The sequence below is a fragment of the Pseudopodoces humilis genome, chromosome 5 (assembly GCF_049639895.1).
Source record: "Pseudopodoces humilis isolate 2021_Gansu_Grassland_sample_001 chromosome 5, ASM4963989v1, whole genome shotgun sequence".
Lineage (NCBI taxonomy): Eukaryota > Metazoa > Chordata > Aves > Passeriformes > Paridae > Pseudopodoces > Pseudopodoces humilis.
In genome coordinates this window covers 12,024,921-12,051,396 of record NC_142204.1, presented here as the reverse complement: position 1 = coordinate 12,051,396, position 26,476 = coordinate 12,024,921, and the positions used below count along the sequence as shown (strand labels likewise).

Sequence of the window (26,476 nt, the reverse complement as noted above, 5' to 3'; positions counted from 1 at the left end):
ATGAGAACTGAAATAAAGAACATAAACCTTTATGGAGCAGGAAAATCTACCTTTCAAGTCCAAACAGACTTATGAAGAATTGTTTCTGAGCTGAACTCCCACTCACTGGTAATTTTTCCACCACCTCAAATCCCACATCAGAAGAACTTCAGGTTGTGACAGACAGATACAGATACAGATATAGTTATAGAAATAGATATAAATATAGATGAACACATTTAAAATTATCAATCATTATTATTCAGAAACTGTTATCACTGGCAGGAACACACAATATGATTCTGAAGAACGTGGACATTATTTTATTGAGTTATAGATGGGGAAAAGGCTTAAAGAATACAGGTAATGCACATATTTGAAATAGAAATATAAACATAAACAGAAAAATGTTCAAGTCAAAGTCACATGAAAAATTAGACTAAACTTCAGATGCATTCTAGACTTGTACAGCATTTTTCACTAAAAGTAGAAATACAAACTCCAGAGATGCAGCACATCTCAAGAATACAAAATAAATAAAGATGAGTGCCAATAAAAGAAAGAGAACAAACACTTGAATCTTCTTCCAGAATGATGAGAAAGTTTGATATGTAAGAACCACGGGAGAAGATGCCCAATCTATGACAAGAACTCAATTTATTTCCAAACAAAAGCTCAAATAATAAAGTCTTGTGCCTGGGAGTGAGCCCCAAAGCATTTAAACTTTTCTCACTCCTATTGTGGAGCTGAACAATTCCTCTATGAGAGAAGCCTCGGAGCAGACCAGTGTTTCAGTAATCCCAGTGAAGAAATCCAATTCTGGGGATGATGGGGACGTCACAGTTATTTATCCAGAAGGAAGTTTTCAGCAGCTTCCAACCCAAGATGACTTGAGAACAAGGAATAGGATGGTTTGGTTTCAGACTCTGCAGCAGTGTCTTCCTAATGGTCAGTGTCTGCAGGAGGAAGGCAATCAGGAGAGTGTCATGCAAAAAGCTGCAGTAATTAAGGAGGAAAAACCATTAGGCTCCACAGTGGACACAAAATTATGGCTTGGAACAAAGTGGAAGGTGCCCTTTCCCATGACAGGGGGTTGGAACCAGAGGATCTTTAAGGTCCCTTCCAACCCAGGCCATTGTATGATTCTCTGATTTTCTGAAAGGTGCACCATTATTTCACTTTCCTTTCAAGCATGTTACAATTAATTGATTGGCACTGAGCACCATCAGCAGTTTTCCTGCTGAAAGTTTCTCCCTCATCAATTTGTTTGCATAACCAAATATCCTAGACAAAAAAAGCCAGCCCTGTTTCCACTCCCACAATCCTTGCAAATTGGATTTTTATGGTAGATTTTTCCTCTCTAGAAAAATAGGTCAGTTCCCCTGCAGTAATGCACACAATCTGAGGCCCATGTTTCTGCTTGGAATGAGCACACATAGAATGCAAGTGCCCCTTGGAACTGGGCATCTGCACATGCCACCCTCTACTTCAACTGGTCAAGTGATTATTTGCAGATTTCCCCTGCCTTCAGAGCTGAAGCGAGGCCTAAATACTTAAGCCTTTTTCTACTTCCAATCTCCCTCTCTGAAAATATGGACCATAAATATCTTCTCCCAGGAGATTTGTCATGGAACCTTATTGGGCTTAAAGTTATGTTCAAACAATGTCCTAGTAAAAACAAATAGTAAATAAAGTGTGTTCCAAGGACATCAAATCATGATTACAATGACTTCCATTTTTGTAGAACTTCCAAAATAAGTCTTTCTTTCTTTACGCATTGGAAAATAAAAAAGACTTGGTATACAGGAATAAGTTAAATAGATGGAAATATAAAAGTAAAAAATAACAGGAGATTGCTTAAGAAGAGTATTTAAAACTAGAAAAGTTATTCCTAGAAAAGTAGCTTCCCAGACAGCTTCTGTAAGACAAAATAGAAAAGAAAGAAGCAAAAAAAAAGGGATTTTTCAGCTTAGTGGGATGAAAGAAGTTGGTTTTGGTAAAGTTTTACCAAAAGTCTTGAAGGGGAACTTAAGCCCAAGGTGACTTACATGAAAAAAACTAAAAAACAAAAACACCACCAAAAAAAAAAAAACACAAAAAAACCAAACAGCCAAGTGAAATCCTTTGGCAAGGTTTTGAACTGAACCTGTGTGAAATTAAATAAACAGTTCTCCCCACTCCGAAATACCAAAGGGAATTTCTGTCAGAAGAGCTTCCCATGTGTTAATCTGCAGTGAAGCCTCAGTGCCAGAGCTGGCACCTTTTCAAGTTAAAGGAAAAGCTCCTGCTGTCTTTATTGTGCTCAAATTCCTGACTGGATTGAAAGATACCAAAGTAAGAGGCTTCCTAAGTTCCCAAGAGCTCTCTGAAGATCACTGCCCAGTGGTTAGAGGAGATGTTAAGGGGACTGGTTTAGAAACCTCACACTGGCTGACATGAAAGTGCTCCTTAGATTTTGTTTTTTGATTTTTGTTTTTTGCTCCTTAGAATTTGATTTTGTTGTGAGTGATCTCAGAATGAAGCTCAGCAAATCTGATGGCAGATTTCAGTAGAGAGATTCACATCTCAAAAGAAAATATTTGGCACTTCTTTTTTAAATTTTATTTTACCAATTCCACTTTTCCTATTTTTTTTTCCTAGTAATTTATGTCAGCTAGAATCAAACTTGAATTTTGTGTGGGTTTTTCATGGTATTTTCACACTCTTCTCCTATATTTTCTCCTTTTGAAGGAAGAAAGAGTGAGAGGAAAAAAAAAGAAGGTTGGAAAATGAAAGGGACTTTACTAATTTAGAGTTTGAAGAAATAAATTTTTTCAGCTAAAGTCAATTTAACTTAAATTGACATTTTCATGTAAACCTGAAAAATACAAATGTAGCATTTTGACTCTCTTTGATTACATATTTTCTACGGCAGGAATTTCTTGATTAAGAATTTTCAGCCAACTTAAAGGCATGAGTATTAGGAGTCCCTGCAATCTGGCATCCTGAGCTATAATCTTTGCGAGCAGCAGGGAGGGATCTGTTTTGAGCAGCAGAGCATCTACACTACAGCAGAGTGGTGCCTGTAATACAAGCGAGGATAACACAGGGCAAGAGATTAATATTCTGCATCACACTGGGCTCTGTTATTTTTATCCTGCTGTTTCCTTCACTCACCATCTCATGACTCACATCCTCCCCACACTGGAATTTCTGCCCTGGTCTCGTGCCTCACTGGTGTGTTAGGGAAGACAATGTGGAGAGCCATCTGAAGAGCACCTCTCCTGCTTGAGCTCCAGGTTGCTCTGGAAAACACAGAGAGGCAACAGAATTTACAGGTTTATCACATACCTGCTCTGGCTGTTGCAGCCTCCTTAGCAAACTGTATTCAGCACTTGTCAGGGTTACAGTTCTTCCTTGTTTTTACAGCTTTAGTGACACGTCTGGATGCAAGTCCCAGCCTTTAGTAAAAGTACAGGGCTCAACCTGTGAGGTGAGAAAGGGCTTTTGTGAGAAAAGATCTGCTTCTTACACATTTCCTGGTTATCACCTCAGGGATATGGTCCTCTATGCCACACTAGGCTGACCATCCAGGGTGGGTGCTTCCTAAGGCCAAACCACAGTTCCCTGATGTGGGAAAGGATGGCCAGGTCACAGGAGGAATTAGATGTTGAAATCCTTACTAATTGTACATATAGCTACCGTGATCCAAAATGCAGAACATCTAAACCCCAGTGCAGTCTGCTGCTGTAGAATCCTGCACTCACACTTCCCAGAGGATTCAGTTCCCCAAGTGCCTGGACTCTGGCTTTTCTTAAAATCAGAAGTAACATGGAGTTTTCTAGTTAGGAACCTAAATTCTACCTCCTCCCAGAAATGAGGCTGATCAGAGGAAGCATTTTCTCTTACCACCTCTCTGAGTGGTAACAACCCCTGCTCAAGAATCACAATTCCCTCCTTACTCTGTATCTGAACTTTCATCTCCATCTTCCTGAGGGCATTTCCTAACCAGTCAGAAGCCAAGAGCACAGAAGGTTCACTCTATATGAGCAAGCAAATATTCTCTAGACTAGAGGGAGTACTTCAAGCAGCAACTGGACACCATATCACCCTTCAAAAAGAAAAAAATTCATACCAGAAAATAGCATATAAATCTCACTCTAGATGTTTCCTCCTCTTTTGCCCTGCCACTTTCAAAAATGAACTTCATTGAAAGGTGTCAAAGAATATTTATATGATGCCAAAAAATCTGAACATTTATCTGGGGAAAGGGGAATAAAATCCTAACTTGGGTATGAGAATTCCACTCAGTAGCAAAATTCCCCTCCATGCAGGTAATGAAGCAATGGGCTCTCCGGGACCTCAGAGTGTATATAGCCAAAGTAATGCCCTTTTTTCTGAGAAGGTAGATAGGAGTCAGCTTGGTTCTAGAGTCAGTTTAGCAGAAGGATCACTTTGCAATCCATTGCGTTATTCCAGCTTTCACAGGAGAATTTAGCAAAAGACATCAAATAGCTCCTTCTCACAAGCTTTTAGATCCCCTGACCTCCTGCTTTTTCTTTTTGCTCCCATCTGGTTCTTCAGGTAACACTGGAAACATAAAGCATGTTTCATTTCTGTGGATGTTTTGTTCTCCAGATTTGTCCTAGGGCAAACTTCCTACTCTGTCACATCAACTCAAGTCCTTCACAGGGACTGCTGATGATGACTCAGAACAGTCAATAAGCCTTTTGTTGGTGAAACAGCCTCATCCAGCAGAGGCTTTGTTGCTCAGAACCCAAACACCAGCTCAAGTCACCCGTCACATGCTCTGCCCTCTCCTCTTGTTCCTTCTTGACATAACTGGCTGCCTGGAGAGGGGCAATGTGCATGATGGAGCAGGAAGGCTGATGGCCTCCTGCCATCTGATGGCTGATGGCATTCACACCACATCCAAATGTCAGGTCTCCCCCGAATCCAAAGGGCAGAAGCTTCCCTCACTCCACCCTCAGTCTAGAAATGTGACCTTAACACAACAGTCGTACCCTTCCTCTCAGACAATTCCTCCAGCTGGAGGATGATCAATGTGAGAGCCCCAGGAGAGGCTGAGGAAGATGTGATTACTGACCTGAAATGAAGCTTGTGCACACTGCAGGAGAAGCTTCCACTAAAATCTCTTCCACTGGAGTCAGCACCTCAGGACAACAAATGCTGCTGCAGTTTGAAAGAGGATTACAAAAAAAAAAAAAAAAATTAAAAAAGCTAAAGGGAATTGGAGCAGCCAGAGAAAATCTTGTTAATGCAGCAGTGTCCTGCTATGAGCTTTCTGTTTAACAGAGAGGCTCCTTGGTACTACCGAATTAAACAAGTTTTTGCTGTCAGACACCTGTCAGCAGTCCTTTAGAGTGAGCTTTGTCCTGAGGTGCAATCTCCTGGACCTGTTTTTGTCTGCTGCTGTTCTAAGCAGACTCTATGAATCCAGAGGAACCCTTTCTATATCTTGCTTCTTAGCTCTGTCTTATCACCTGAGGTGCACAAAAGGTCAAGAAAGAACATATGAATATCTCAAAGAGGGTATCAAGAGGATTGGTGCCAGGCTCTCTTCAGTGGTGCTCAGTGACAGGACGAGGATCAATGGCCATAAACTAAACACAAGAAGTTCCACCTCAGCATGAGGAAGAATTTCTTTCCACTGAGGGTGGCAGAGCACTGGAACAGCTGCCCAGGGAGAGCCTGGAGTTCCCCCTCTGTAGACATTCCAAACCTACCTGGATGTGCTCCTGTGTCACCTGCTCTGGGTGACCCTGCCTGGGCAGGGGGTTGGTCTGGATGAGCTCCAGAGGTCCTTTCCAGCCCTAAGGATTCTGTGAAAGCAATCACTTAGAACAGTCAAGAAATGACTTGCAAAGAGCAGCTTTCCATTCACACGGAGCTGGTCTCTGCACTTCCTCCCACTCTTCTCCAAACACGAGGAAAAGATGCAGGGACACTTTTGTCAGCTTGGACATGGGGTAGAGCAAAGCAGGAGACTTTCTCCACGAAAGTCCTTTTCTTTCTCCTTTTCTGGAGGATGTTATTGCAAGATACATTTTTTGTGGAAACATTCCTGATTCAATCCAGGGTTCTCTTGCAAAGGTTTTCTCAATCATATGGGAGATGAGCACTTTGCCACCTCTCACAGACAGTGACTGGCAGCTCCCACAAGCTGGAGCAGGGTGGTTATTTTAAACAAGATTTTTAATATTCCAGAAAAAAAACCCAGCAAACTAGTGTGATTTCCTTCTAGCGATTCAGAAAAAGGAATTGTAATCCAGAGGGTAAACTAAACATTAAAATGTATATAATCACTATAATTTCCAGAGAGCAGTGATCAAAATTGCCTCACAACTGTACATTGCATTCCTGGAACTCAATCTTCATAGCAAATGGATGCCTACTGTTGGATAAAAATGTCATCTGGCACTGAAAACAACCAAGAAGGATGGTAGTTCCTTGCTCAGAGCATCACTGAGAAGCACTTAAAATTACTGATGTAAGATTAAAGCTTTAAAAATAAAACCACATAATTAAAGAGCAGGAATTTTGTCTTGAACATGAAGTGTCACCATTTTCAAGACTAGTTCTATATTTGGAACAAGAATTAATGGGAAAGGAATCTGAAAAACCCAAACATCACTACTCAATATTTCATCACAAGAAATGTGTGAGATATTTATCCATCTCACAAAGAGTTTCTGTCCTAAGAGGAAAGGTTCATAGTTTGCTTTTTCAAGAAACTACAAGTTTTGTACTTTCTAGTATTAACTGATTTATGCAAATTTTACACTTATCCTGTCCATGAATTAATGAGTTGCCAATCTTGCTGTATTTTAAGTCAGATCAGCACCAGATGGAGAGGAGACTTGCTTAATAAGGGGTTTTATCAAAAGAGTAATTAAGCGAATATACATCTGAAATCCAGTGTCAATACTGAGAAGCCTAACAAACTTTCCTAAGAAACTGACTGGTTCTGTGGTGGCTGGATTCAGTTTTAAAATCATGGCAGAGATCAGTATCATTTCTTGAACCATGTTGTGCAAAATGTCTAAAGTGAACCCTGAGCCCAGTTCTGACCCCTGTGAAGTCAGTGGCACCACACCAAGCGTCTTCCACTGCATCAGGACTGTGACTTACTGTTTCTAAGTCAGACACTGGCAATTACCTGAAGTGCACCCTTTGGCTGCCATGGCAAAGCCTAGATTAACTCTTTCACCTCCAGTTTAATTAGACCAGCAGACCAGCCTTGGTATGTTCAGCAGTATTAGAGCAATCTGTCTGTGGCATTGCCTTGCCTGTGTTCCTGCTCCTACACAGGCTCTGTGAGCACAGATTTTTTCTCCCTGAATTGGGAATGTAGACCAGGAGCAGCTTCCCATCAGAAAAACACAGGCTTTACTGAAACAATAGCAGCTCCCCTCATAAAATGCAGTATCAGGTCAGGTTTGCTTGTGACAAAGGCAAATGCAGGCTGGCACAAGGCAGTATTGAGTCTGACAGTGTGACTTCCACAGGTGTTGCTAGAGCTTGTGGGAGGTATTGCTGTGACTCATGGAGGCTGGCAGAGCTAACAGGGCAGCTTGGTGAGACAGTCCTGTTAATGACTCTCGTGGTTGTACCGAGAACAGGCCATTGACAAACTGAAAAGGAGCACAAGGTGTTTCAGAAGTGGGCATGGGAGCAGCCACAGCTCCTCTGGTCTACTGTGCCAGGGCCTCACCACCCTGACAGGGAAGAATTTCTTCCTGATATCCAATCTAAACCTACTCTGTGTCAGTGTGAAGCTCTTGCCTCTTGTCCTGTCACCACATTTATAAAAAATTCCTCTCCATCTTTGTCTCTTCAGGTACTGGAATGGATTTGTTCCTGTGAAGGTTATACCTGCTTAAAGAAAGGCGGAATGTCCCCTCCCAATGAGTGATACACCTGCTGTAATCATGGGAGAAGACCAGACAAGGCTCCCTGGTGCTTGTGTTCCACTGAATATTTAAATTTTCTTTGGAAAGATAGAAACGAGACAGAGTAGCCTGCAAATGCTCAATTAATTTACAGGAGCTGGGACAAAAGGAATGTTGAGATTCTTCAGAGAAAGAGGAAAAAGGTGGGTCAGCAGACAGCAAAATGCCAGAAAAAATTGCTGCATAATATGTAAGAAAAAAATCCTCACACGTATCACAGAGATCTAAACTTCTGTCTGTGTTCTGAAAAAACATGTTCTGGGTATTTATAGTGATGCTGGGTAAAAAGAAGCCAGCCCAAATTTAAATCTGAATCAGGCTAAAACTTAACCAACAGTGAATATTCAAGAGACCTGGCTGCCACCACTTAGAATTTAGAGTCAGTGCTCTAAATTCTACCTGTGAGAGACCACCCGTGAAAAGTTTCACTACCTGTTAAGTGAGGGCTTGAATTCACGACACAGGGTGTGGTCAAAGCAGTAAAGGTGACAGGGTGCATGAGAAAAAGAGAGTGAAAGTGAAAATATCACCTTTATTGTAATCCGTGGATCAGCCCATTTTAGGATCCAGCTTTAGGTGTTGGAGCTTAAAACTGACTAAAAAGCCTTACAGGAGATATGTGAATGATCCACAGCAGAAAATATAAAAGCAGGAAAAGGAATTACTTTTTAACAGAAGATGTGGCTATGGAACTCAGCAACATGGGTAATCAGAGAAGCCAAAGGGCTAGGACACTAAAGGGAATATCCAGATTATTAACTACAGAAAATAAAAACATGGAATAGATTGTTATTTCCACTATCTTTTCAAATAGTAAGCGCTAATCTGGCATCCCATGATGCTACACAGGGTCTTTACACATCAGCTCAGCACTTGCAACCCCCTAGATAAGTTTTCTTAAGGAAAGTCCAAAAGTCCCATTTGCCTAGAATTGTTCCCACCTTCTCCAGCTCTATTTTTCCCATAATGCTTTCCCAGTTTAAGCATTATGGACTGACAGTGATATCCAGCCTCATATAAGAGACCACAGAAACAGACGGATTCATAGTTTAGTCAGAAGCTGACAGTGAGGAATAATTGCCTCATCCTGATCCTTTTCCAAAGTGATTTTTGCCACCAGCTCAAAATAGGGCTCAGACTAACCGCTGTTCCATCCAACCAGCACTGGGAAGGTTTACCAAAACCAGCACCAGTGCTATTTCATCCTCTCTCTGTCTACTGAAGCCAGTTGCAAAACATCAGTTCAATTCTACAACAGAACAGGCCTCCAAAGTCCAAACACAATCTGAATCAGGTAAGGGTGGAGTGGGCATCTTTCTGGTCCAAATTCTAGTCATAGAATCACAGAATGGCTTGGGTTGGAAGGGACCTTAAAACTCATCTCATTCCCACCCCCTGCCACAGGCAGGGACACCTTCCACTGGCCCAGGTTGCTCAGAGTCCCATCCAACCCGGCCTTGGACACTGCCAGGGATGGGGCAGCCACAGCTTCTCTGGGCAGCCTGTGCCAGCCCCTCACCACCTTCACATGGAAGAATTTCTTCCCAATATCCAGTCTAACCCTGTTCTGTGTCAGTGTGAAGCCATTGCCCCTTCTCCTGTCACTCCAGGCGCCTGTCAAGAGTCTCTCTCCATCTTTCCTGTGGGTTCCCTTCAGGCACTGCAAGGCCACAATGAGGTCACCCCAATCCTTCTTCTCTCCAGACTGAACAACCCTAATTCTCTCAGCCTTTTTGTATGGATACTTACCATCCCCTTCTTGGACTGATCCCAGGAGTTAGTGTCTGAAGCTAAGAATGGTAAAGGATTTTTCATCCCTTACAGGATTAAGTTGCTCTTCATTTGATGCCTATGAAATTTGGTAACAGCTATGACATAACTGGTATTGAGCAGCACAGGTCACCCTCAATGCCACCTGTACTTCATCATGGGTGATACCAATGGCCCTCAACACACACAGGTGATAAAAAGAATGTAACACATTAAAAAAAAAAATATTGCTTAGCACCTTGTTGAAATGTTCCCTTTGTGGACAGCAAATTATGGCGATGGCATCTCTGTTTGCAATGACTTCAGTGTCTTCCCTGAATTCTGAGATGACATTTAAAAATGGGGACTGTCTGTCTAGGAAAGAGCCATGTTTGTCCTGGTTAGTCCCTGCACAGCCATTCTCCTTTAAAATAATAAAGATTAAATTTATTTTAGTATTCCAAAGTGGACGCAGTTACACATAAGCCAGGCCTACCTTTATTCCAGATATGATTATCCACAAAGGAGTGTGCAACACTTTGAATCATGGTAATTAAGAACTATTTTTTTCTAATTCTCATTCAGATTATGCTTCCCAAGTATTCCCGTGTAGGTGAAGCCTTGCAGATTTAGAAAAAAACCTCTCCAATATCTGGTCAGTTCCTAGAGAAGAAAAATTGCTGTAAATTCTTGCCTATAAAATCTGAAGAGCCACAGTAATGTCCCTTTTACATGCACTGCATTTTCCTCAAACAAATGTACCAAGAGCAAAATAGGTCCAAATTCTGCAACAGGAACTACAAGATGATTCTCAGAACATACATGTGTTGTCTCAAAGCCCCAGATATATTTCTGTTCCCAAATACCTTTTGATTTACCACCCAGGGTATAACAAAAGGTAAGGCTCAGTAATTGCAGATTTTGTCTTTTCTTTTTTCTATTTTTTTTTTTTTCTGGAAAATATGCTTTTGTAAGATATCTCTTGCTTTTAACCTGTGTGCTTATACATTATTTTAAATAGCCACTGGGCAGATGGTCCCCTGAGTGTGAGTTAATAACTTGTAGGTAGCTTTTGAGAAGCTTTTTGAAATCCCTTCATGCAAAATGATTTCACAAACTGCCTGCATGCCATTTTTTGGCTATTTTAACAGACTACTTCAAAATGGTCAAGATGAAAAATGGCAGATTGTATTCCATTTGTTTTGCAGCAGGCTACTACACTTATTTTACCATGGTAAAAGAACATAATGGGAAAATAAAGCACCTACACAGCTTTCACTGAAGATTTTTCTAGACCTGGAAGCCATGACAGGCTTCAAGGTGAGGATGCTTGGGCCTCTGCCTCTCTTCTGCAGCAGTTCTTACCTTTCAAAATCAGGTTGCTTTTTGAGTGAGGCTGAGTGTTCAACACAGGCTGAGTGTTCAACAATCAGCATCATAAGATTAATGTAAAAATCAGATTTCAAACAGGAGGTTCTTCCTGTTCACCGCTGGTTTGGTAGAGATACCATGTGCTTTGCATGGTATAAAGTCAAGTGTTGCAAGTGTCCCGTGTGGTGAGCATTTCATCACTGGTTTTGAACAGATTTCACTAGAAATCCGTCACTGACAAAATTCTTCAGCCTTTCTTAACAATGGCAGCACATCAAATGCCTTCTGGTCCTCAGCCAGGTTTGCCTGTGTGTGAACCAATCAAGCATGACTGCCCTCTCTCCAGGGTGACTCATAACTTTGGAAAATAGAAGAAAAAATATAATATCTTCAGTTGGAAAGGCCCAACTGTCTGAGCACTCCTCTCCCAGTGTATACTGTGCCCAGCATTCCTCTGTTCCAGGTGCAGAATCCAACATTTGTGGTTGTTAAACTTCACTCAGTGGCTCACAGATTCAAATCTCCGACCTCTCAAGGCCTCTCGGCCCTGAAGAGAGTTGAGTTTGGTGTCACCAGAAAATGTCTCATGCTGTGTTTGACTCCTGCATCCAGGTCATTGATAAATAGTTGAACAGGACTGGCTCTAGACTTGAATCCTGAAGAAACAAGGCCCAAGGTATAAAAACCCATCAGCTCAGAGCCCTAAGCTGATAGTTAGAGCACTTGGTATTCTTCCCTTCAGCACAGTAAACCCTCCCACCATAAAGGACCAGGAAATGACACTTCCTTCAGGGGTCAAAGTTTTGAGGACAAAGGACAGCTCTGAGATGCACTTTCCTTTCAGAAATCACACATTGCTAATATATATGTACCTAAATTTTCTTTTTAAAACACCCAGCTGCTTAACTGCTCACTGAGAGCCAATACATGAGGACTACAAGCCACCCTAAACATGGAATCACTGGAAGGGTCTCATCCAGAGAATCCATGATGAACACAGCCTAAGAATGTACACAGAGATCCATTCTACTTGTAAATTAGTCCCTGGCCAAGCCTTCCCTCTCTTCCTCCTGCACCTCCATGCTGACTACTGCAGTGCAGCAGAAAAGGATATGAGCTTTAAGCTGTTCTTACTTCGAGAAGGAAGGGAGGGAGGGAGGGAAGGATGGAGGGAGGGAAGGATGGAGGGAGGGAAGGATGGAGGGACTCAAGATACAAGGCGCTGTTTGCCTTATTTCTAAGCACAACTCTGCTGCTTGCTGTTACCCTGTAAATCCCATCTAATTAGCATTTGAAGCACTTCAGAGAAGTCTGTGAATGTACCATGGTCTCTCCTGTGTGGATAGAGCTACAGTTTAGGACAGGTCATGCCACAGCTTTTGCCTATGAGAAGCAGTTTTAATTTTGGTCTTTGTTTCCCCTAGGCAGCCAGCTATGTTTCCAAAAGCTGTAAAAAGAAGTTGTCTTCTTCAAGGCCAGTGTCCTTTTGCCAAAGTTGGTTGGAAATAAGTTCAAAAGCTACTGTTGAACAAAAGAGGGACTAAAAAAAACACCAAACCATTCTCCAGACTGAACCCAGCTCAGTCCACTACTGTCTGCAGAGCTGATATGAACCAGTGCTCCACAAATCCGAACATGCGTGAAAACAGATGTACCTAAGCTTCCTGCTAAGGCCACCACTAAGCCACAGTGTCCCTGTATGGGGAATCATCCTCAACAGGAGCCAACCCTAGGAGCCCTGCCGGGGCCAGAACGTGTACTCCATGGCACACACTGGCATCACCAGCAACCCCGCTGAATGGGCATTCCACTCCTGCATCCAGGTGGTTATGCTGGAGACAACTAATATTGGAATTGTTATTGATAATAATTGTAGACAACTGTTCAATAAGGAGCACCAGGCACAGCCCCATCCCCTCATCCTGGAGTATGGGAATAGGGAGGGAGATGATGATGAGGCAGAGCCTGTTGAGCCTGCAGAAGAGAGAGGGCTGGGAGAAGGATGGTGCTGGTACGCACATAAGCACCCTGCCACTGTCCTGGGATGGCTGATGTGCCCACCAAAGCTGGAGGAGAGCCGCGCTGGCTCTCTGGAGCGCCGTGCCAGGGGCAGCTCAGCACGTCCTGATCCCCCCGGGCAGCAGGGCAGGCTCAGCACGGAGCTCTGCCCTGCTGCAGGACCCCGCCACTCCCTGGGCACCGCTTGGCCTCAGTGGAGAGCTCCAGGCTTCTGCCGCGACCCGGAGCCAGCACTCAGAGGGGGCTGCTGGAGCCCTGGCTGGAGACAGAGCCGGGCTGTTCCCAGAGAGCTGATGCTGCACCCTCAGAGCCCGACCTGCGCTGCCTTCACCCCTGTGCCAGCCCCTGCTCGCTCCGTGCGAGCCTACGAGCTGCTAACAAAGGCATTTGCTCTGACGATGCAGCAAAAGCGAGCCCCCCACAAAGCCTATAAGAATCGCTGACATTCGCAGCGCCGTGAGTCAGCTGCGCTCATCCTCCATATTCCACCGGCTCGCCGGGAATTAGAAAACTGCAGGTTTGGTTTGCTACAAACCAGCTCAGCTCTGTCTTGTCCCCGTCATGTCAGCACCAAACTGGAAGGAACAGCCACAGATCAGGCAGATTTGTCTGCACCACTTCACACTTCAACCTTGGAAAATCCATTTATTGCCAGGAACTTCTCTTGCTGCTGTACCTCCCTTTGGGAAAGATGCTAATTGGCTGTTTGTCATCTGTTCAGAAAGGGGAATTGGATATTGCCTGGCTGAGTCACAACCTGCTGAAATTCACTCCTGCCCTCTCTTTAAATTGAGAAGGCATGTCTGGCACACACCTGAAAAAAACACTTTATGAGTTAAACACTCATAAAAACACTCCTAGAATATTTTTCCATTCACACATATTTCTAAAAATGTCAACACCAATCTAACCATTCTCATCTGGGGAGTCTGCCCTCAGATGTACATTAGCCTGGGGAAAAAAACCACCCAAAATGCAAGCCCTTTCCAAAAAGGAAAACAAATTCCAAGTATGTTAGACTGGCTCCTGTCTCTGGGCTCTGCAAATGAGAGGAGGAATTGTTACAGTGTGATTTTACACCCGTGATGATTCAATTAGAAAATCAGACAAGGGAATGGGGATGGGTTTTCCAGTGATAAGAAGTGAATATGTGATATTACTGTTCAGGCCTGATTTCCTGTTTCTTTGGGTTTGCTACCCAACACCAGACAAAAAAAGTCCCAGGCAGGACCTTAAGAGCCATGTGCAGACCTGGAATGAAATTCAGACAGCTAAACAACACTGCATCTGGCTGTGGGAGAGCTTCCCTGGGGAGAAAGCATTTTGGCTTGAGCATTTTGTTCCAGTCTTCTGTCTCTGATTATCTTCTCTTCCAAATTCAGACCCTTCACACCCCTCCCCAGCATCACCTGCCTTGCCTGAGACATGAATGCAGCCAGGACATGCCACGCTGCCATTTGGTCATGCTGAGACCAGGCAAGAAAATTATTGTTTCTACACTGTGCCCATAGCACATGCCGTCAGCATTCCTTCACTCTTAAGAGAGATCTCAGTTTAATTTGGGCTGTCAGGACTCAAGGAAAACAAGGGATGTGACTGCAGAGCTCCAGTCTATCTGAGCACAATTCCTGGAACGGAATCCTGTTGACTTCAGTAGGACTAAGCTGCAGCTACAGAGTGAACAGAGTGCAGGGTGTGCTTCTGAGACATTTTAAATATATATTTCCATGAGGGCTGCAAAAATGACTTTACAACTGCTCTCCCTCTGAGAAATAATTAGAAAGCCCTCCTCCCCTCTACTGGCTCTGACTATGATTGCATCTGCTCACCTCCAGGATGTGTTTGGCATCTGAATTTTGCTTTCTTGCAAATCTTCATGTTTTCTACATGTGCATTTGCACTATGTGTCCTGTCTCTAAATATTAACGTACAACAAACAGACTTTTCAGCCTTACTCATTGTTGAAACAGACCTCAAGGAGTGATACCATGACACAAAAAGTTCCATCATTTTTTCCCAGGCGATGCACCTCAGCATTCCAACCTCCACATTCTGGTGGTCTTTTCTGACACCCACACTAAACCATGTGCCCTCTCATCTGCCGAAGGAAAAATCCTATCAACTTGTCCTTAGTTGTCCCTTCAGAGGGACTTCTCACCCCCTTCTTGAGATGGTTGACAGCATTAACACCTTAAACTATTGTAGTTAGAGCTGACAAGACCCATAGATTATAGAAAAGATTTTAAGTGGAAGTTTGGTTCTAGACATGCACCCTTTCTTCTCCTTCTGACTGAATTTAACTCATGTTCCATTACCTGGGGACCAATGGCATGTAGGCTTATCTTGAAACCACAGAAGAATTCTAGTGCTGGTCCACTTTTTGCCTATGCTGGGTGGCCTGTGGTTTCCTCAGCACTAGAATTCAGTGTGTCCCCACCCCTTTATTCTTTTCTTTAATTTTTAATTATTTTTTTTAATAGTACTTCCTGGTGCATCCTGCTGGATAGGAAGACCAGGGGATATGCTCAGCCACCAGGGCCTGAACTGGAATTCTAAGCAGAGTTAGAAGATGCAGCAACTGAAACACAAGGTACAGGTACAAGGTACACTAGGGCCAGGCAAACAGGAAAATCAGCCCAAAACCAAAGCAACAGTATCCCCCTCCCACTGTCAGATCCACTTATGCTCCTCTTCGTGCAGCTGGAAGAGTGTAATGATTTTTAGTTAGAGTTGCATATAGATGAGTGCAGGTGGAAGCAGAATTAGATGAGAAAAGATTTTGGCAGGAATAACTGTTCTCAGTGAATAGAGACTGATTATTGTTTAAGAATGTGCCAAAAGGGGGAAATGCTTTTAAGATACCCCCAAAAATTGCCTGAGTGCAAGAGGCATCAAAGCAGGGCTGGATCTACACTTGCCACCTCAAGAGTTTGAGGGAATGTTCCCAAGCAATTAATCACAATCAACTACACTTAAAGGTTCCTCGTCATGCTGGTAAGTCTGTACCCAAGTACTGTCACCCAGAATACTTCCTAGGCACGATGTGGGAATGAGCAGAGGCCAGGAAGGGAGCCCAGTAGGCTGAGTGCCGAACACCTTGTTTCGGAGCGAGCCTCTGGCAGCAGGAGCACAGCCTGTCTCCTGCCAGCTGGCCTCAGTGCCAGGGAATGGTCCTGGGCACATTTTGTTTTCTAATATAGATGCAGTCAGGATGTCTATGAGAATGTGTATCTCCCTCTCAGTGAATATCCAGCTTCCTTTTTAAGAACAGAGCTACCCCATTTTCCACTAGCAAGAAGAAGTTCAAATGCTATTTTGAAATGCCCAGTGTTTCCAAGCCTTCCAGAGAGATTTCTCTTTCCTGCTCCAGAATTCTGTGTTTCTCAGCCTCCGCTCCATTGTAAATATGTATCACTAAGATGGAGATACTCTGGGAAACAAGTGTGAAAGGGAAATCTGATAAAATCAAAATTATGTTGGTTACTGGAACTTACTCCGCCAGGCCTGCAGGAGTTGCCAGTGGCTGCCTTAGATCCACGCATTCTCCTAAAGGCAGGTACCTGTATCCTTTCAAGGCACTGAGCAGACTGTTAAAACATGATCCTGAGACATACTGTGCAGGTATTTTGCCCAGTGGCTGAAATCCAGAGACAACTGTGGAAGCCACCATCCCTTTCTCAGCCAAATGTTCTGATATCTCAGCTGTGGATTCCTCCTCTTCCCTTTGCTTCCTCTTTGGCTCAAGGAACACCATCTTCTAGCACAGAGGCTAAGCTTAAGCTAGAGGGCATTCCTTCCCAGAACAAGCCTTGTCACCCTCCAGACCCCCTGCTTCTTTGCACTATTCTCTTGCATAATAAAACACCATGTATTTTCACAATAACCTTTCTTTAAACAGCCCCCTTGTGCAGCACTACCTTGAAAATTACTGTTTGCTGAACTGAGAAACTCATACAATTTGCTCTGCAAATTCATGTTAAATGATCACATTCAATCACACCCCATTAGATTTTCAAATCATTTTAAGCAAGACAGAAAAAAAATTATAAGGTTATGCTGCTTAAATAATTCAAATAATTTTTCACCTTTCAAACCACAGGCATTTCTATCTATAATTAAGCAGGGAGGAGGGAAAGGGAGAGGTTTTAAATGTGTTGAACTTGCTTGAGAGAATTAAGTATGGTACAGTGTAACTAATCTCTACTAACTGAAGAGAGCAAAGCAAGCCCTGGTATGTATTTTGTGATATTTTCTGGGGGAATTACTACGTGCTAAGACACCACTACTGGAGTGAAATCATACAAAGGAAGAAATTCTGCCTACTCCTTGTACACACCAGACCATTAGACCAATGTAGTCTATTTAAATCACATCTTTTCCTACAGCATCTTCATGGAAATCAATCAATCAACCCTGACATGAGTATTTATTATGCAGCTGTATTGTCATGAGAAAAGCTGCAAGGTTTCATTGCACTGCTCGCCCACAGGAGTGAGGAAACCACCGTTCCTGGCCAGGGCTGGGCATGGGATTTAAGAGAAGAGACCTTATACTTCAGCATTTATGCCCAAACTGGCTTTGTCAGAAAACTAGGGGAGGTCAGAGTAACCAGTGTCTTGAGAGGGAAATTATTATCTGTTTCCATCCTGTGTGGCTTCTCCAGCAACATTCTTTCCAATGTCAATTTTAACATAACCACAGCTGTTTTCCACAAAATTGCAAATTACAACCTCCATGGCACACCACAGTTGAAGCACAGAAATAAGATCTATCTTTCTATTTTCTCCTCTTCCTGTCAATCAGATGTTAAAACCTACACCGATTTATTTGGAAACATCCCCTGATGACTGTGAATTATTTATACAGAAGACAACTTGAAGATGACTTTTGGTAAATTCTAAATTCTATCTGGAAAATTATTAATTCTGCAATAAGCATAAGGACTGTGTGCTAGGAAGCCCAAGCTCTAATGAAAACACTTTGTTGCCATCTAGGAAGGATATACATTTTACTATCAGGTCATTTCTGGGGCATCCACAGATTCTCTGGGACACTTTCGCTAGGCCCTTACCACCCTCAAAGGGAAAAAATTCTGCCTAATATCCAATCTAAACTTATTTTCTGTCAGTTTGAAGCCTTCCTTTTCTTTAAACAAGTTGGTATTTCTCTTCAAAATTTCTAATTCCAATGAATTTGTTAGTCATATCATTATCAGCTTTATTTTTTTCCTATTCCAATTACCATAAAAGATTTTATTTCATATTATTTCAATGGTTACTATAACCATATTTTTCACAATATTTCATCATACAAATGTTGTGTATGTTCTGGTCAATGGGCCCACAGAGTTTCTGGAGAATTTCTGTGTTTACCCCTCTTGTGAGCTGACACACTGATGTCAGGTGGCATGACCCAGCTCCACTGAAGAGTATCAGCACCCTGAGGTCCCAAATTTAGGCCAGAGAAACAGAACTTAAACAAGCTGACCAGGAGAACTGGGGACCAGTTAGTGCACACAGAAAAGAAAAGAAAATTTAAAAAAACACAAAACCCCAACAAACAAACCAACTGAAAACCATACATTAGTAAACCTACAAAAAGACTAAATGGCACAATCTAAAAAAACTAATTAATGGTGCTGTCTATAGCAAAAGTCATGGCAGAATGATTTTGGAACAATGATTTTAATTGGACATACGCTATATTATTATAAAGACCTTTTCTATTTCATTGTTTGGACATTTGTAGCTGTGGAGTGAGGCTGGTGGTCACACAGTGACATGTCTAAAGGCAGGCACCATGAACCAAAGGCAGGCAGATGCTGTTAGAGCTTTATCTCCCAGTTTCCTTGCTGCTCCTCTGTCCTGCACTGGATCAGCCTCATTATTCCTGAAGCTTCCTCCACACCCTGCCTGCCACACAACATTCCGATCGCACTGCTGGCCAAGTGGCAAGGCCAAAGTCTTGATGAGGTGCTTAAAGCCCTCCTTCAGTTATTCCCTAAATATGGCAACAACCACCCTGAGGCCCCTACCAAATTCCACTCCTGTTCATGGCATCTTGCTAAATGTCTGGATCAGATGTCAGTGAGGAAGCTCATCCCTCACCATGGCTCAGTGGCACTATCACATGCCACTAAATGCTCTCCTCATCTGACCTTAGCACCAGCTTCACTGACACTGATCAGGAAGAATTATTTCATTACAGGAAAGGTTGTCAGGTATTGGAATGAGCTGCCCAGGGTGGTGGTGGAGTCACCATCCTCAAAGGTGTTCAAGAAGCACCTGGATGTGGCACTCAGGGCTCTGGTTCGGTTGACAAAGTGGTGATCCGTCACAGGTTGGACTTACTGACCTTTGAGGTCTTTTCCAACCTCAGTGATTCTGTGACAGGTTTCAGAAGAGACAGACTTTTTTTGTGCACACATGTATCTCTCAGGAGAGTGCTCTGACATGTGTTTTGTTCCCTAATGGGAGGTGAAGGGCAGTGCTTGGAGAATGGCTCAGTGCACTGCAGCCAGCACCACCTCCACCAGACCAGCAGTGTCTGCAGCTGGAGAGGCCAGGGAGCAGCCAGCAGGAGTGCCACGTTCTCCTTACAGAGACCAAATTAAAAGAGCACACAAAGAGGAATACGTTCATGCTGTTCAGAGCAGCATTAAGTCCCCTCTGTGTCCAGTGACCCCACACCAGATGGGTCACAGCGCACAGCTGCTGGCACCCAGTCCTTGCCTGCAGAGCCACCCAAGAGACCATAGAATCTCTCTCTTCCCTGAGATCCAAATTTCAGACCCCCCAGTCCAGCCAAGCCCACTCTTATTTGTACCCTCTCTGAGCCCTCTCATCTTTTGAAAGGCTTGGTTTTCCCTTCCACAGCCTTTTCTTTACCCTGCCTGTACATAGAGCATGGTGCAATTGTTCATAAAGCTCTGGGAGATGAATGGTGTTATATAACTGCTTGTTACTGTTTTATCATTTTTTAGGATGATGGAAAAGTAAAAGGGAAATGTGGACTACCCTTGGGGCCAGGCTAAGCAAACTGAACTTACATTACCAGTGAGCCAAATGAACATTCACTTCAGCATCTCCAAGAATGCATTTTAGTGCACAGTGTCCCATGTGAGAGGACAAGCCATTAATAACTACAGCAAGTGTGGGGTGAGGGAGCTTCCCTGTTGCAGCTCCTAGCCAAAAGAGTTTACAAAAAAGTATTGGTTGGTTGTTTGGCTGGGTTTGTTTGGAGTTTTTTATGTCTGCAATGATTGCTATTCATTAAGCTCTGGTATCTTGATGCTTTTGATATAGGAAAGAGGTCTGATTCAGCCTGCAGTTCATTCCAGGTCAGCTAGCATAAAATCAATAGTGGTTAGGATGTATTTCCTTCTTGTGATGGGCTTGGAAGAGAAAACTCTCCTCCTGTCTCACATTTCCAGGAGCCTTCTTGGAGGGATTCAGTTCTCTCTTACTTTCACACTCTTTTGCAGCACAAATTTGCATCGGCACATTACGTGACTGTATCACAAATGCACATATTTGCCCCAAAATCCAAGAAGAAACAATGGCTCCAAGCTTTCAGCTTAGTTTATAACTCATCTTTAAATAACCATCAGAGAATCAAAGAATACCCTGAGCTGGAAGAGACCCACAAGGAACATCCCAGTCCAACTCAGGATCTCAAACCTCAAAATCATAAAGATCGGTGCATCTAAAACACCTGCTGAAAATTGTGTTGGTTTAAGAATGTGTCCATGCTAAATGCTCTGTTGAACTGGGCTCTGACCACGTTCCTGGTCACATTACTCAGTATTTGCCAGCAGTACCTCTCATTAGAAAACAATTTCTTTAGTGTTCTATAAGCCAATAGAAATAATGCAATATAAAATATAAAATATTTTGTAAAGGTGTCAAAACCGAATTTGCCTGAACTGTGCTTAACAACTGTTTAGAAACACAAACCAAGCAAATATTTTTAACAATACTAAAATAATTATTTGTTTTCTTTCTAATGAAAAGATCTGGGTTTTTGTTATGGAAAAACACAGCATATTCAAACAGAAGGTTGAATTTAATTTCCTGTCAGATGAGTGAGCTCAGGCAGCTCCAGGATGAGAAGGCAGCACTTTAAATTGTGCTTCCATGAGGAGAGAACCAGTTCAGCAAAAGCAACAAGTGGATACATTGGTGTAGAAGAAGAAAAGTAAAAAAGGAGGAAGTCCAGGCCTTCCCTTTGTATCACCAAGATCAGCTTGACCCACGCCCCATAACCCTGATCTGCTTTCACTGACATCAGCTTGCAGCAAATACTACAGAGATGTAATCCCAATTCCTAAAATCCTTACACAGGATTCCAAAAAAATGGCTGCATGGACACACTGCCTCTCCTCTGAGGAGCCAACAGCCCAATCCAACACAACGTACAGCTGGAAGACCAGACTCTGGTGGTCAGGAAAGTGGGGGTAGTAGTTCACAAAAAAACACCCCAAAACCTCACCCTGAAAGATTCACTGCAATTGTTTGGTACTTACTCAGGCAAGTCAGATGGATGTGATCATTGAGGGCAAATCAAAGCACTTGTCTGAGCAAAAGCCTTACTCTAAGTCCATCATTGATGCAGATCTCAGCACGTGCAGTGGTGTTACACCACTTCTTTGTTTCATCTGAGATTCAGCCTCACCAAAGAGCTGATTCTGCCCTTCCCCCTGGTACAAAAACTGCCACCAAAGCAAAGTGGAGATCTCCCTGAGTCTGGAGTGCAGCTGCACTGGGCACTTTTCCTGTCAGTCTTGTTTCAGACAGCTCCTCACCACATTACAGTCTCATTCCCCATCCAAATAAACAAGCAAACCAACCAAGAAACCAACATCTATAATTCTAAAATTAATGTGAAAGATGCTGTTCTCTATTATGAGATTCAAAGTCCTTCCCCTCAGCTTTGGGTTTTGGGCTGAGCACACTGTTCATGAAAAGCATGACTGCTTAGCACTTATTTTACTGACTAGGAAGGAAAAAATCATCATGCATTACCATTAAATTAAATTTAAGTTAAATTAAATTAATCATGGGCATTATCATAAAAGAGCACAGTCAGGCACAGGAAAGCAGCATTTGTGTCTGGGGGAGAGAGTGTCAGAGCGCTGCTCTGGAAAGCTGATCTCAATTTATCTCTGGACATAGATGAGGTACTTGAATAAATTATAATCCCAACTGAGCACTTATTTATATTAGAAAATTTGTTAGAAACAAACCTTGAGCAATGTTGACAATCAAGCCTTCTCTTCCCTGCTACTCTTGCTGTGTCACAGGATGTGGGAAAGGCATGGAACATCCTTCAGCAATAAAACAGAAGTTGAAGGGGGAAACAGAGATGTCCTTTCCAAGAGAAATGGTAAGAAAGCTCTTTGAGCTAAAGGTGCAACTTTGTGTCAGTCTTCAGAATAAGCTGTGATCTTGATGAATGTGTCACTCGTCTTTCAACAACACCTCAACTGTAAAATCCACAGCACTGAGAAGGTTTTGTTTGGAAATAAAAGAAACCAGGGGTGTGTTTTGATGAAAAGATAGTGCTTTCCACCCATGTCCAAGAGAAAAGCCACACGATGGTTATTTAGCAGCACGGCACGCTGTGTTCAACTCCTGAAGTGCCATCAACTCCCGGTCTAAGATAACCAAATCCAGAGAACTGTGTACACAAATGGTGTGTGCAACATAAAGGTGATTGATACACACGCTCAAGAAACCTGGAGCGTACAATGAAAGGAGTTTTGCAGATATTGCACTCAATATTCTACTTTCTCATTGTGCCTATCCACTCCCTCATGTTTTTGATCTGTTGTGCACTTGAAAATCTGTTCAGATCACTTTTGATCTGTTGTGCACTGGATTGAAACCAGTAACAGTATGTTTTTTTCCTTTCAGTCTCAAAAATATAACAAAGGTATAAAACTGTAAAACCACAAAAAAAAAAAAAAAAAAAAAAAAAGCTGCACATACTTTTTTTGAGTGGGGCCGGTAAGCACATGACTGAATTACTTAGAAATTCTGAAAGAGGAAGGTAACTAGTAAAATTATTTATAAAGAAGAATATCTACAATATTTAATAATTTAAGGCTCACAAGAAACTAACATATCAATGACAACAGAAGTTTTCTGCTCTAGGGCTCAAAGCACCAAATTCACTTCACATACAAGATAACCAGATCTGTACTGATCACTAGTGGAAAACTCAGTGCTGATCTGCTAATGTTCCTAGTGCTTTAATGATATCATATTTCACAGGAATAGGAAATCTTTCAACCATAAATACAGTCATACAGATACAAAATATATCTGAATAATTTCAGTTTGAAACTACAGTACAAAACCCCTCAACCTCCCCCCTCCCATCCCCAATCCAGTCATTCTCCACACACACATCCCCCAGTTCTTTATACTAAACTCAGGGCAACTGAATTGGTTACAAATTATCCATTTAAAACCAATGACCATTTGCTAAAATAGGTTTCTACAAATTAGATTTTTCACTGTCATAATTTACCAGCTCCTGCATCATGGAGCGTAGCTTATTCTTAGTCTATTTTAAAAATAGGTGACCCTTTGTGTCATGGAAAAAGAACATAAAAACATGTATTCCTGGAGGACTGCTCAGGATAGTGATCAATTTATAAAATACAGCCTGACTTAAAAAACTAATTGGTACTAAAATAATAATTATAGTAGCAAGTTTTTGACACCAGAAAATCCTTCTGCCCCTCTGAACTCTAATTGTCTCCTTTCCTCACAGGTCTGTTTCCCTATTGGTGTCCAGACAGAGAGCATAGAGGGATTTTCTGAGATCTACGTTACTTTTCGCTTTGATATTGGCTTTCTCTAAGGAGCTGGTGCCACTGTTGAACTCCTCACTGTTTTCCAAGTGCACAACAGATTTGTTTAGAGAGTTTTTACTGGGTCTTCTCTTCACTTCCCCCCCGCCAGTGCTGCCCTGAGCACTACTGTGTTCATCTTTGAGGATAGCCTGCTCTTCGTGGTCAGTCTCTCGGTGGTAGAAGTAGTTGAAGTTGGACACGATGACAGGTACAGGCAGGGCAATTGTCAGCACACCTGCAATGGCACACAAGGAGCCCACAATCTTGCCCCCCACAGTGACAGGTCTCATGTCCCCATAGCCCACGGTAGTCATGGTTACTACTGCCCACCAGAACGCATCAGGGATGCTGGAGAAATGAGACTCAGGGTCATCAGCCTCAGCAAAGTAGACAGCGCTGGAGAAGAGGATCACCCCAATGAAGAGGAAGAAGATGAGGAGACCCAGTTCCCTCATGCTGGCTTTCAAAGTCTGTCCCAAGATCTGCAGCCCCTTGGAGTGCCTGGAGAGCTTGAAAATCCTGAAGACTCTGACCAGGCGGATGACTCTGAGGATGGCCAGGGACATGGCTTGCTGCTGGCCCCCACCCCCATTGCTGCTGCCAGCCCCGGGCTGCTGCTGCTCATGGGCCAGCTCGGTGCCCAGGGTGATGAAGTAGGGGATGATGGCCACGATGTCGATGATGTTCATGATGTTGCGAGAGAACTCGGGCTTGCTGGGGCAGGCGAAGAAGCGCACAAGGAGCTCGAAGGTGAACCAGATCACACAGGTGGTCTCGATGATGAAGAAGGGATCAGCCAGGCTACTCGGTGGCTGCATGGGTGGGGAGTCCCCGGGCGTGCCATTCAAACCTCCTCCTTGGGGGGGCAGGGGTACGGGCATCTCCCTCTCGTCCCTGAACTCGGGCAGGGTCTCCAGGCAGAAGGTGATGATGGAGATGAGGATGACCAGCACTGAGACGATGGCGATGGCCCGGGCTGAGCTGGAGCTCTCGGGGTACTCAAAGATGAGCCAGACCTGGCGCTGGAACTCATTGCGAGGCAGGGGCTTCTCCTCCTCTTTGATGAAGCCCTCGTCCTCTCGGAAGCGCTCCATGGCCTCCTCGCCCAGCTGGTAGAAGCGGATCTCGTCGGCGAAGACGTCGATGGAGACGTTGACGGGCCGGCGGAGCTTGCCCCCGGACTGGTAGAAGTAGAGGATGCCGTCGAAGCTCGGCCGGTTGCGGTCGAAGAAGTACTCGTTGCGGAGCGGGTCGAAGTAGCGAATGCGCTTGTCGGGGTCGCCCAGCAGCGTGTCGGGGAACTGGTTGAGGGTGCCCAGCTGCGTCTCGAAGCGCAGCCCCGAGATGTTGATCAGCACCCGCTGGTGGTGCATGGGGCCCGAGTTGGCCGCCGCCGCCGCCTCCTCCTCCTCGTCGCCCGCCGCCGCCATGGCCATGCCCCGGCGGTGTCCCCCCTCCTCGGGCGGCCCCATGTCCGCGGCGGGGCGCGGGGCGCGGGGCGGCGGCCGCGGCGGGGGCGCGGGGGCTGCGCGGGGCCCCGCCGGCCGCTCGTCGGGGCCGCCCGCGCCGCCGCCTCCTGCGCGGGGACCCGGCGGGGGCCGCTCCCGCTCCTCGTCCCCCGCGGGCGGCAGGCCCGGCGGGGCGCTCTCCTTGCCGTCGCTCAGCTGGGGAGAGCCGGCGAGGTGCAGCAAGTTGCCCCGCCAGCGCGCCCGGTCGCCGGCGGGCGCGGCATCGTCGCCGCCCGCGATGGCCGTGGGTCCGCCGTTCTCCCGGGTCACCAGCCCGATCCCCAAGGGCAGGAGCGGCGGCGGCGGCGGCGGCGGCGGCGGGAGGCAAGCGCGTCTGTGGCGGCGGGCATGCTGCGCTCGCCGAGCCGCTGCCGCCGCCGGCCACCTCCGGGCGGCCGCGCTGCCCTGCCCTACCCTCCCCTGCCCTGCCCTCCCCTGCCCTGCCCAACCCGCCTCCCCTCACTGAGCCGCCGAGCGCGGCCGAGCGCGGCCCGGGGGAGCCGCCCGGGGACCCGGATATGAACGAGCGATCATTATATTATGGTCGCTTGACGTCAAAGAGGATTCCTCCTGCTCTGCGCCCCCGCGCAGGCAGCGGTAGCATCCCCCGGGGAGCGGGGATGCCACATCCCCCCGCGCCCCGCCCCGCCCCGCCCCGCCGAGGGGCTCCGCGCCGAGAGGCGGACGCGCTCGGGGAGGGGGGCCCGGCCATGGAGATGCCCACAGGTGCCCTGGCGAGGGATGCGCGGCGGGGGCACCGCTCCGGAGGTGCGGGAGCACCTGCGCCCGGGCAGGGGGCTGGGGATGCCCTCCGGACCGGGGGACCGGGGCACGGCGCTCTCCGCTCCGCAGCCCTCGCCCCCGCCAAACCGGGGGATTACGGAGCGGCCCCCGCGCGTGGGTTTGCTCGCAGCGAGCGCTTCTGGCTGCAAACCCCCAGTCACCTCTAATGAAAATCAGAACTGAAATCCCCGGGGACTCCTGGCGCCTCTTGGCGTGTGTTCCCCCCTCCCCATTCCCCAGTGGAATAAGAACAA

The 26,476-nt window shown here is 44.9% G+C and overlaps 1 protein-coding gene and 1 long non-coding RNA gene across 3 annotated transcripts; both read right to left on the bottom strand.

Annotated features, from left to right (window-relative positions):
* Positions 1-356: 356 nt before the first annotated feature.
* On the bottom strand, positions 357-23,414 carry LOC148184274 (uncharacterized). 2 transcript variants are annotated; one of them, XR_015772553.1, is made up of 4 exons: positions 22,315-23,414; positions 5,066-5,151; positions 3,136-3,263; positions 357-935 (listed from the first exon to the last, which is right to left on the bottom strand). It is a non-coding gene; the product is annotated as an uncharacterized LOC148184274 (long non-coding RNA). The 2 variants fall into 2 exon arrangements; XR_015772552.1 differs by lacking the exon at positions 5,066-5,151.
* Positions 23,415-23,597: 183 nt separating this feature from the next.
* On the bottom strand, positions 23,598-25,338 carry KCNA5 (potassium voltage-gated channel subfamily A member 5). The gene has a single exon (XM_005533301.3). It carries the CDS (start codon positions 25,302-25,304, stop codon positions 23,844-23,846), a length of 1,461 nt encoding a protein of 486 aa, XP_005533358.2. The 5' UTR covers positions 25,305-25,338; the 3' UTR covers positions 23,598-23,843.
* Between the last annotated feature and the right edge of the window lie 1,138 nt (positions 25,339-26,476).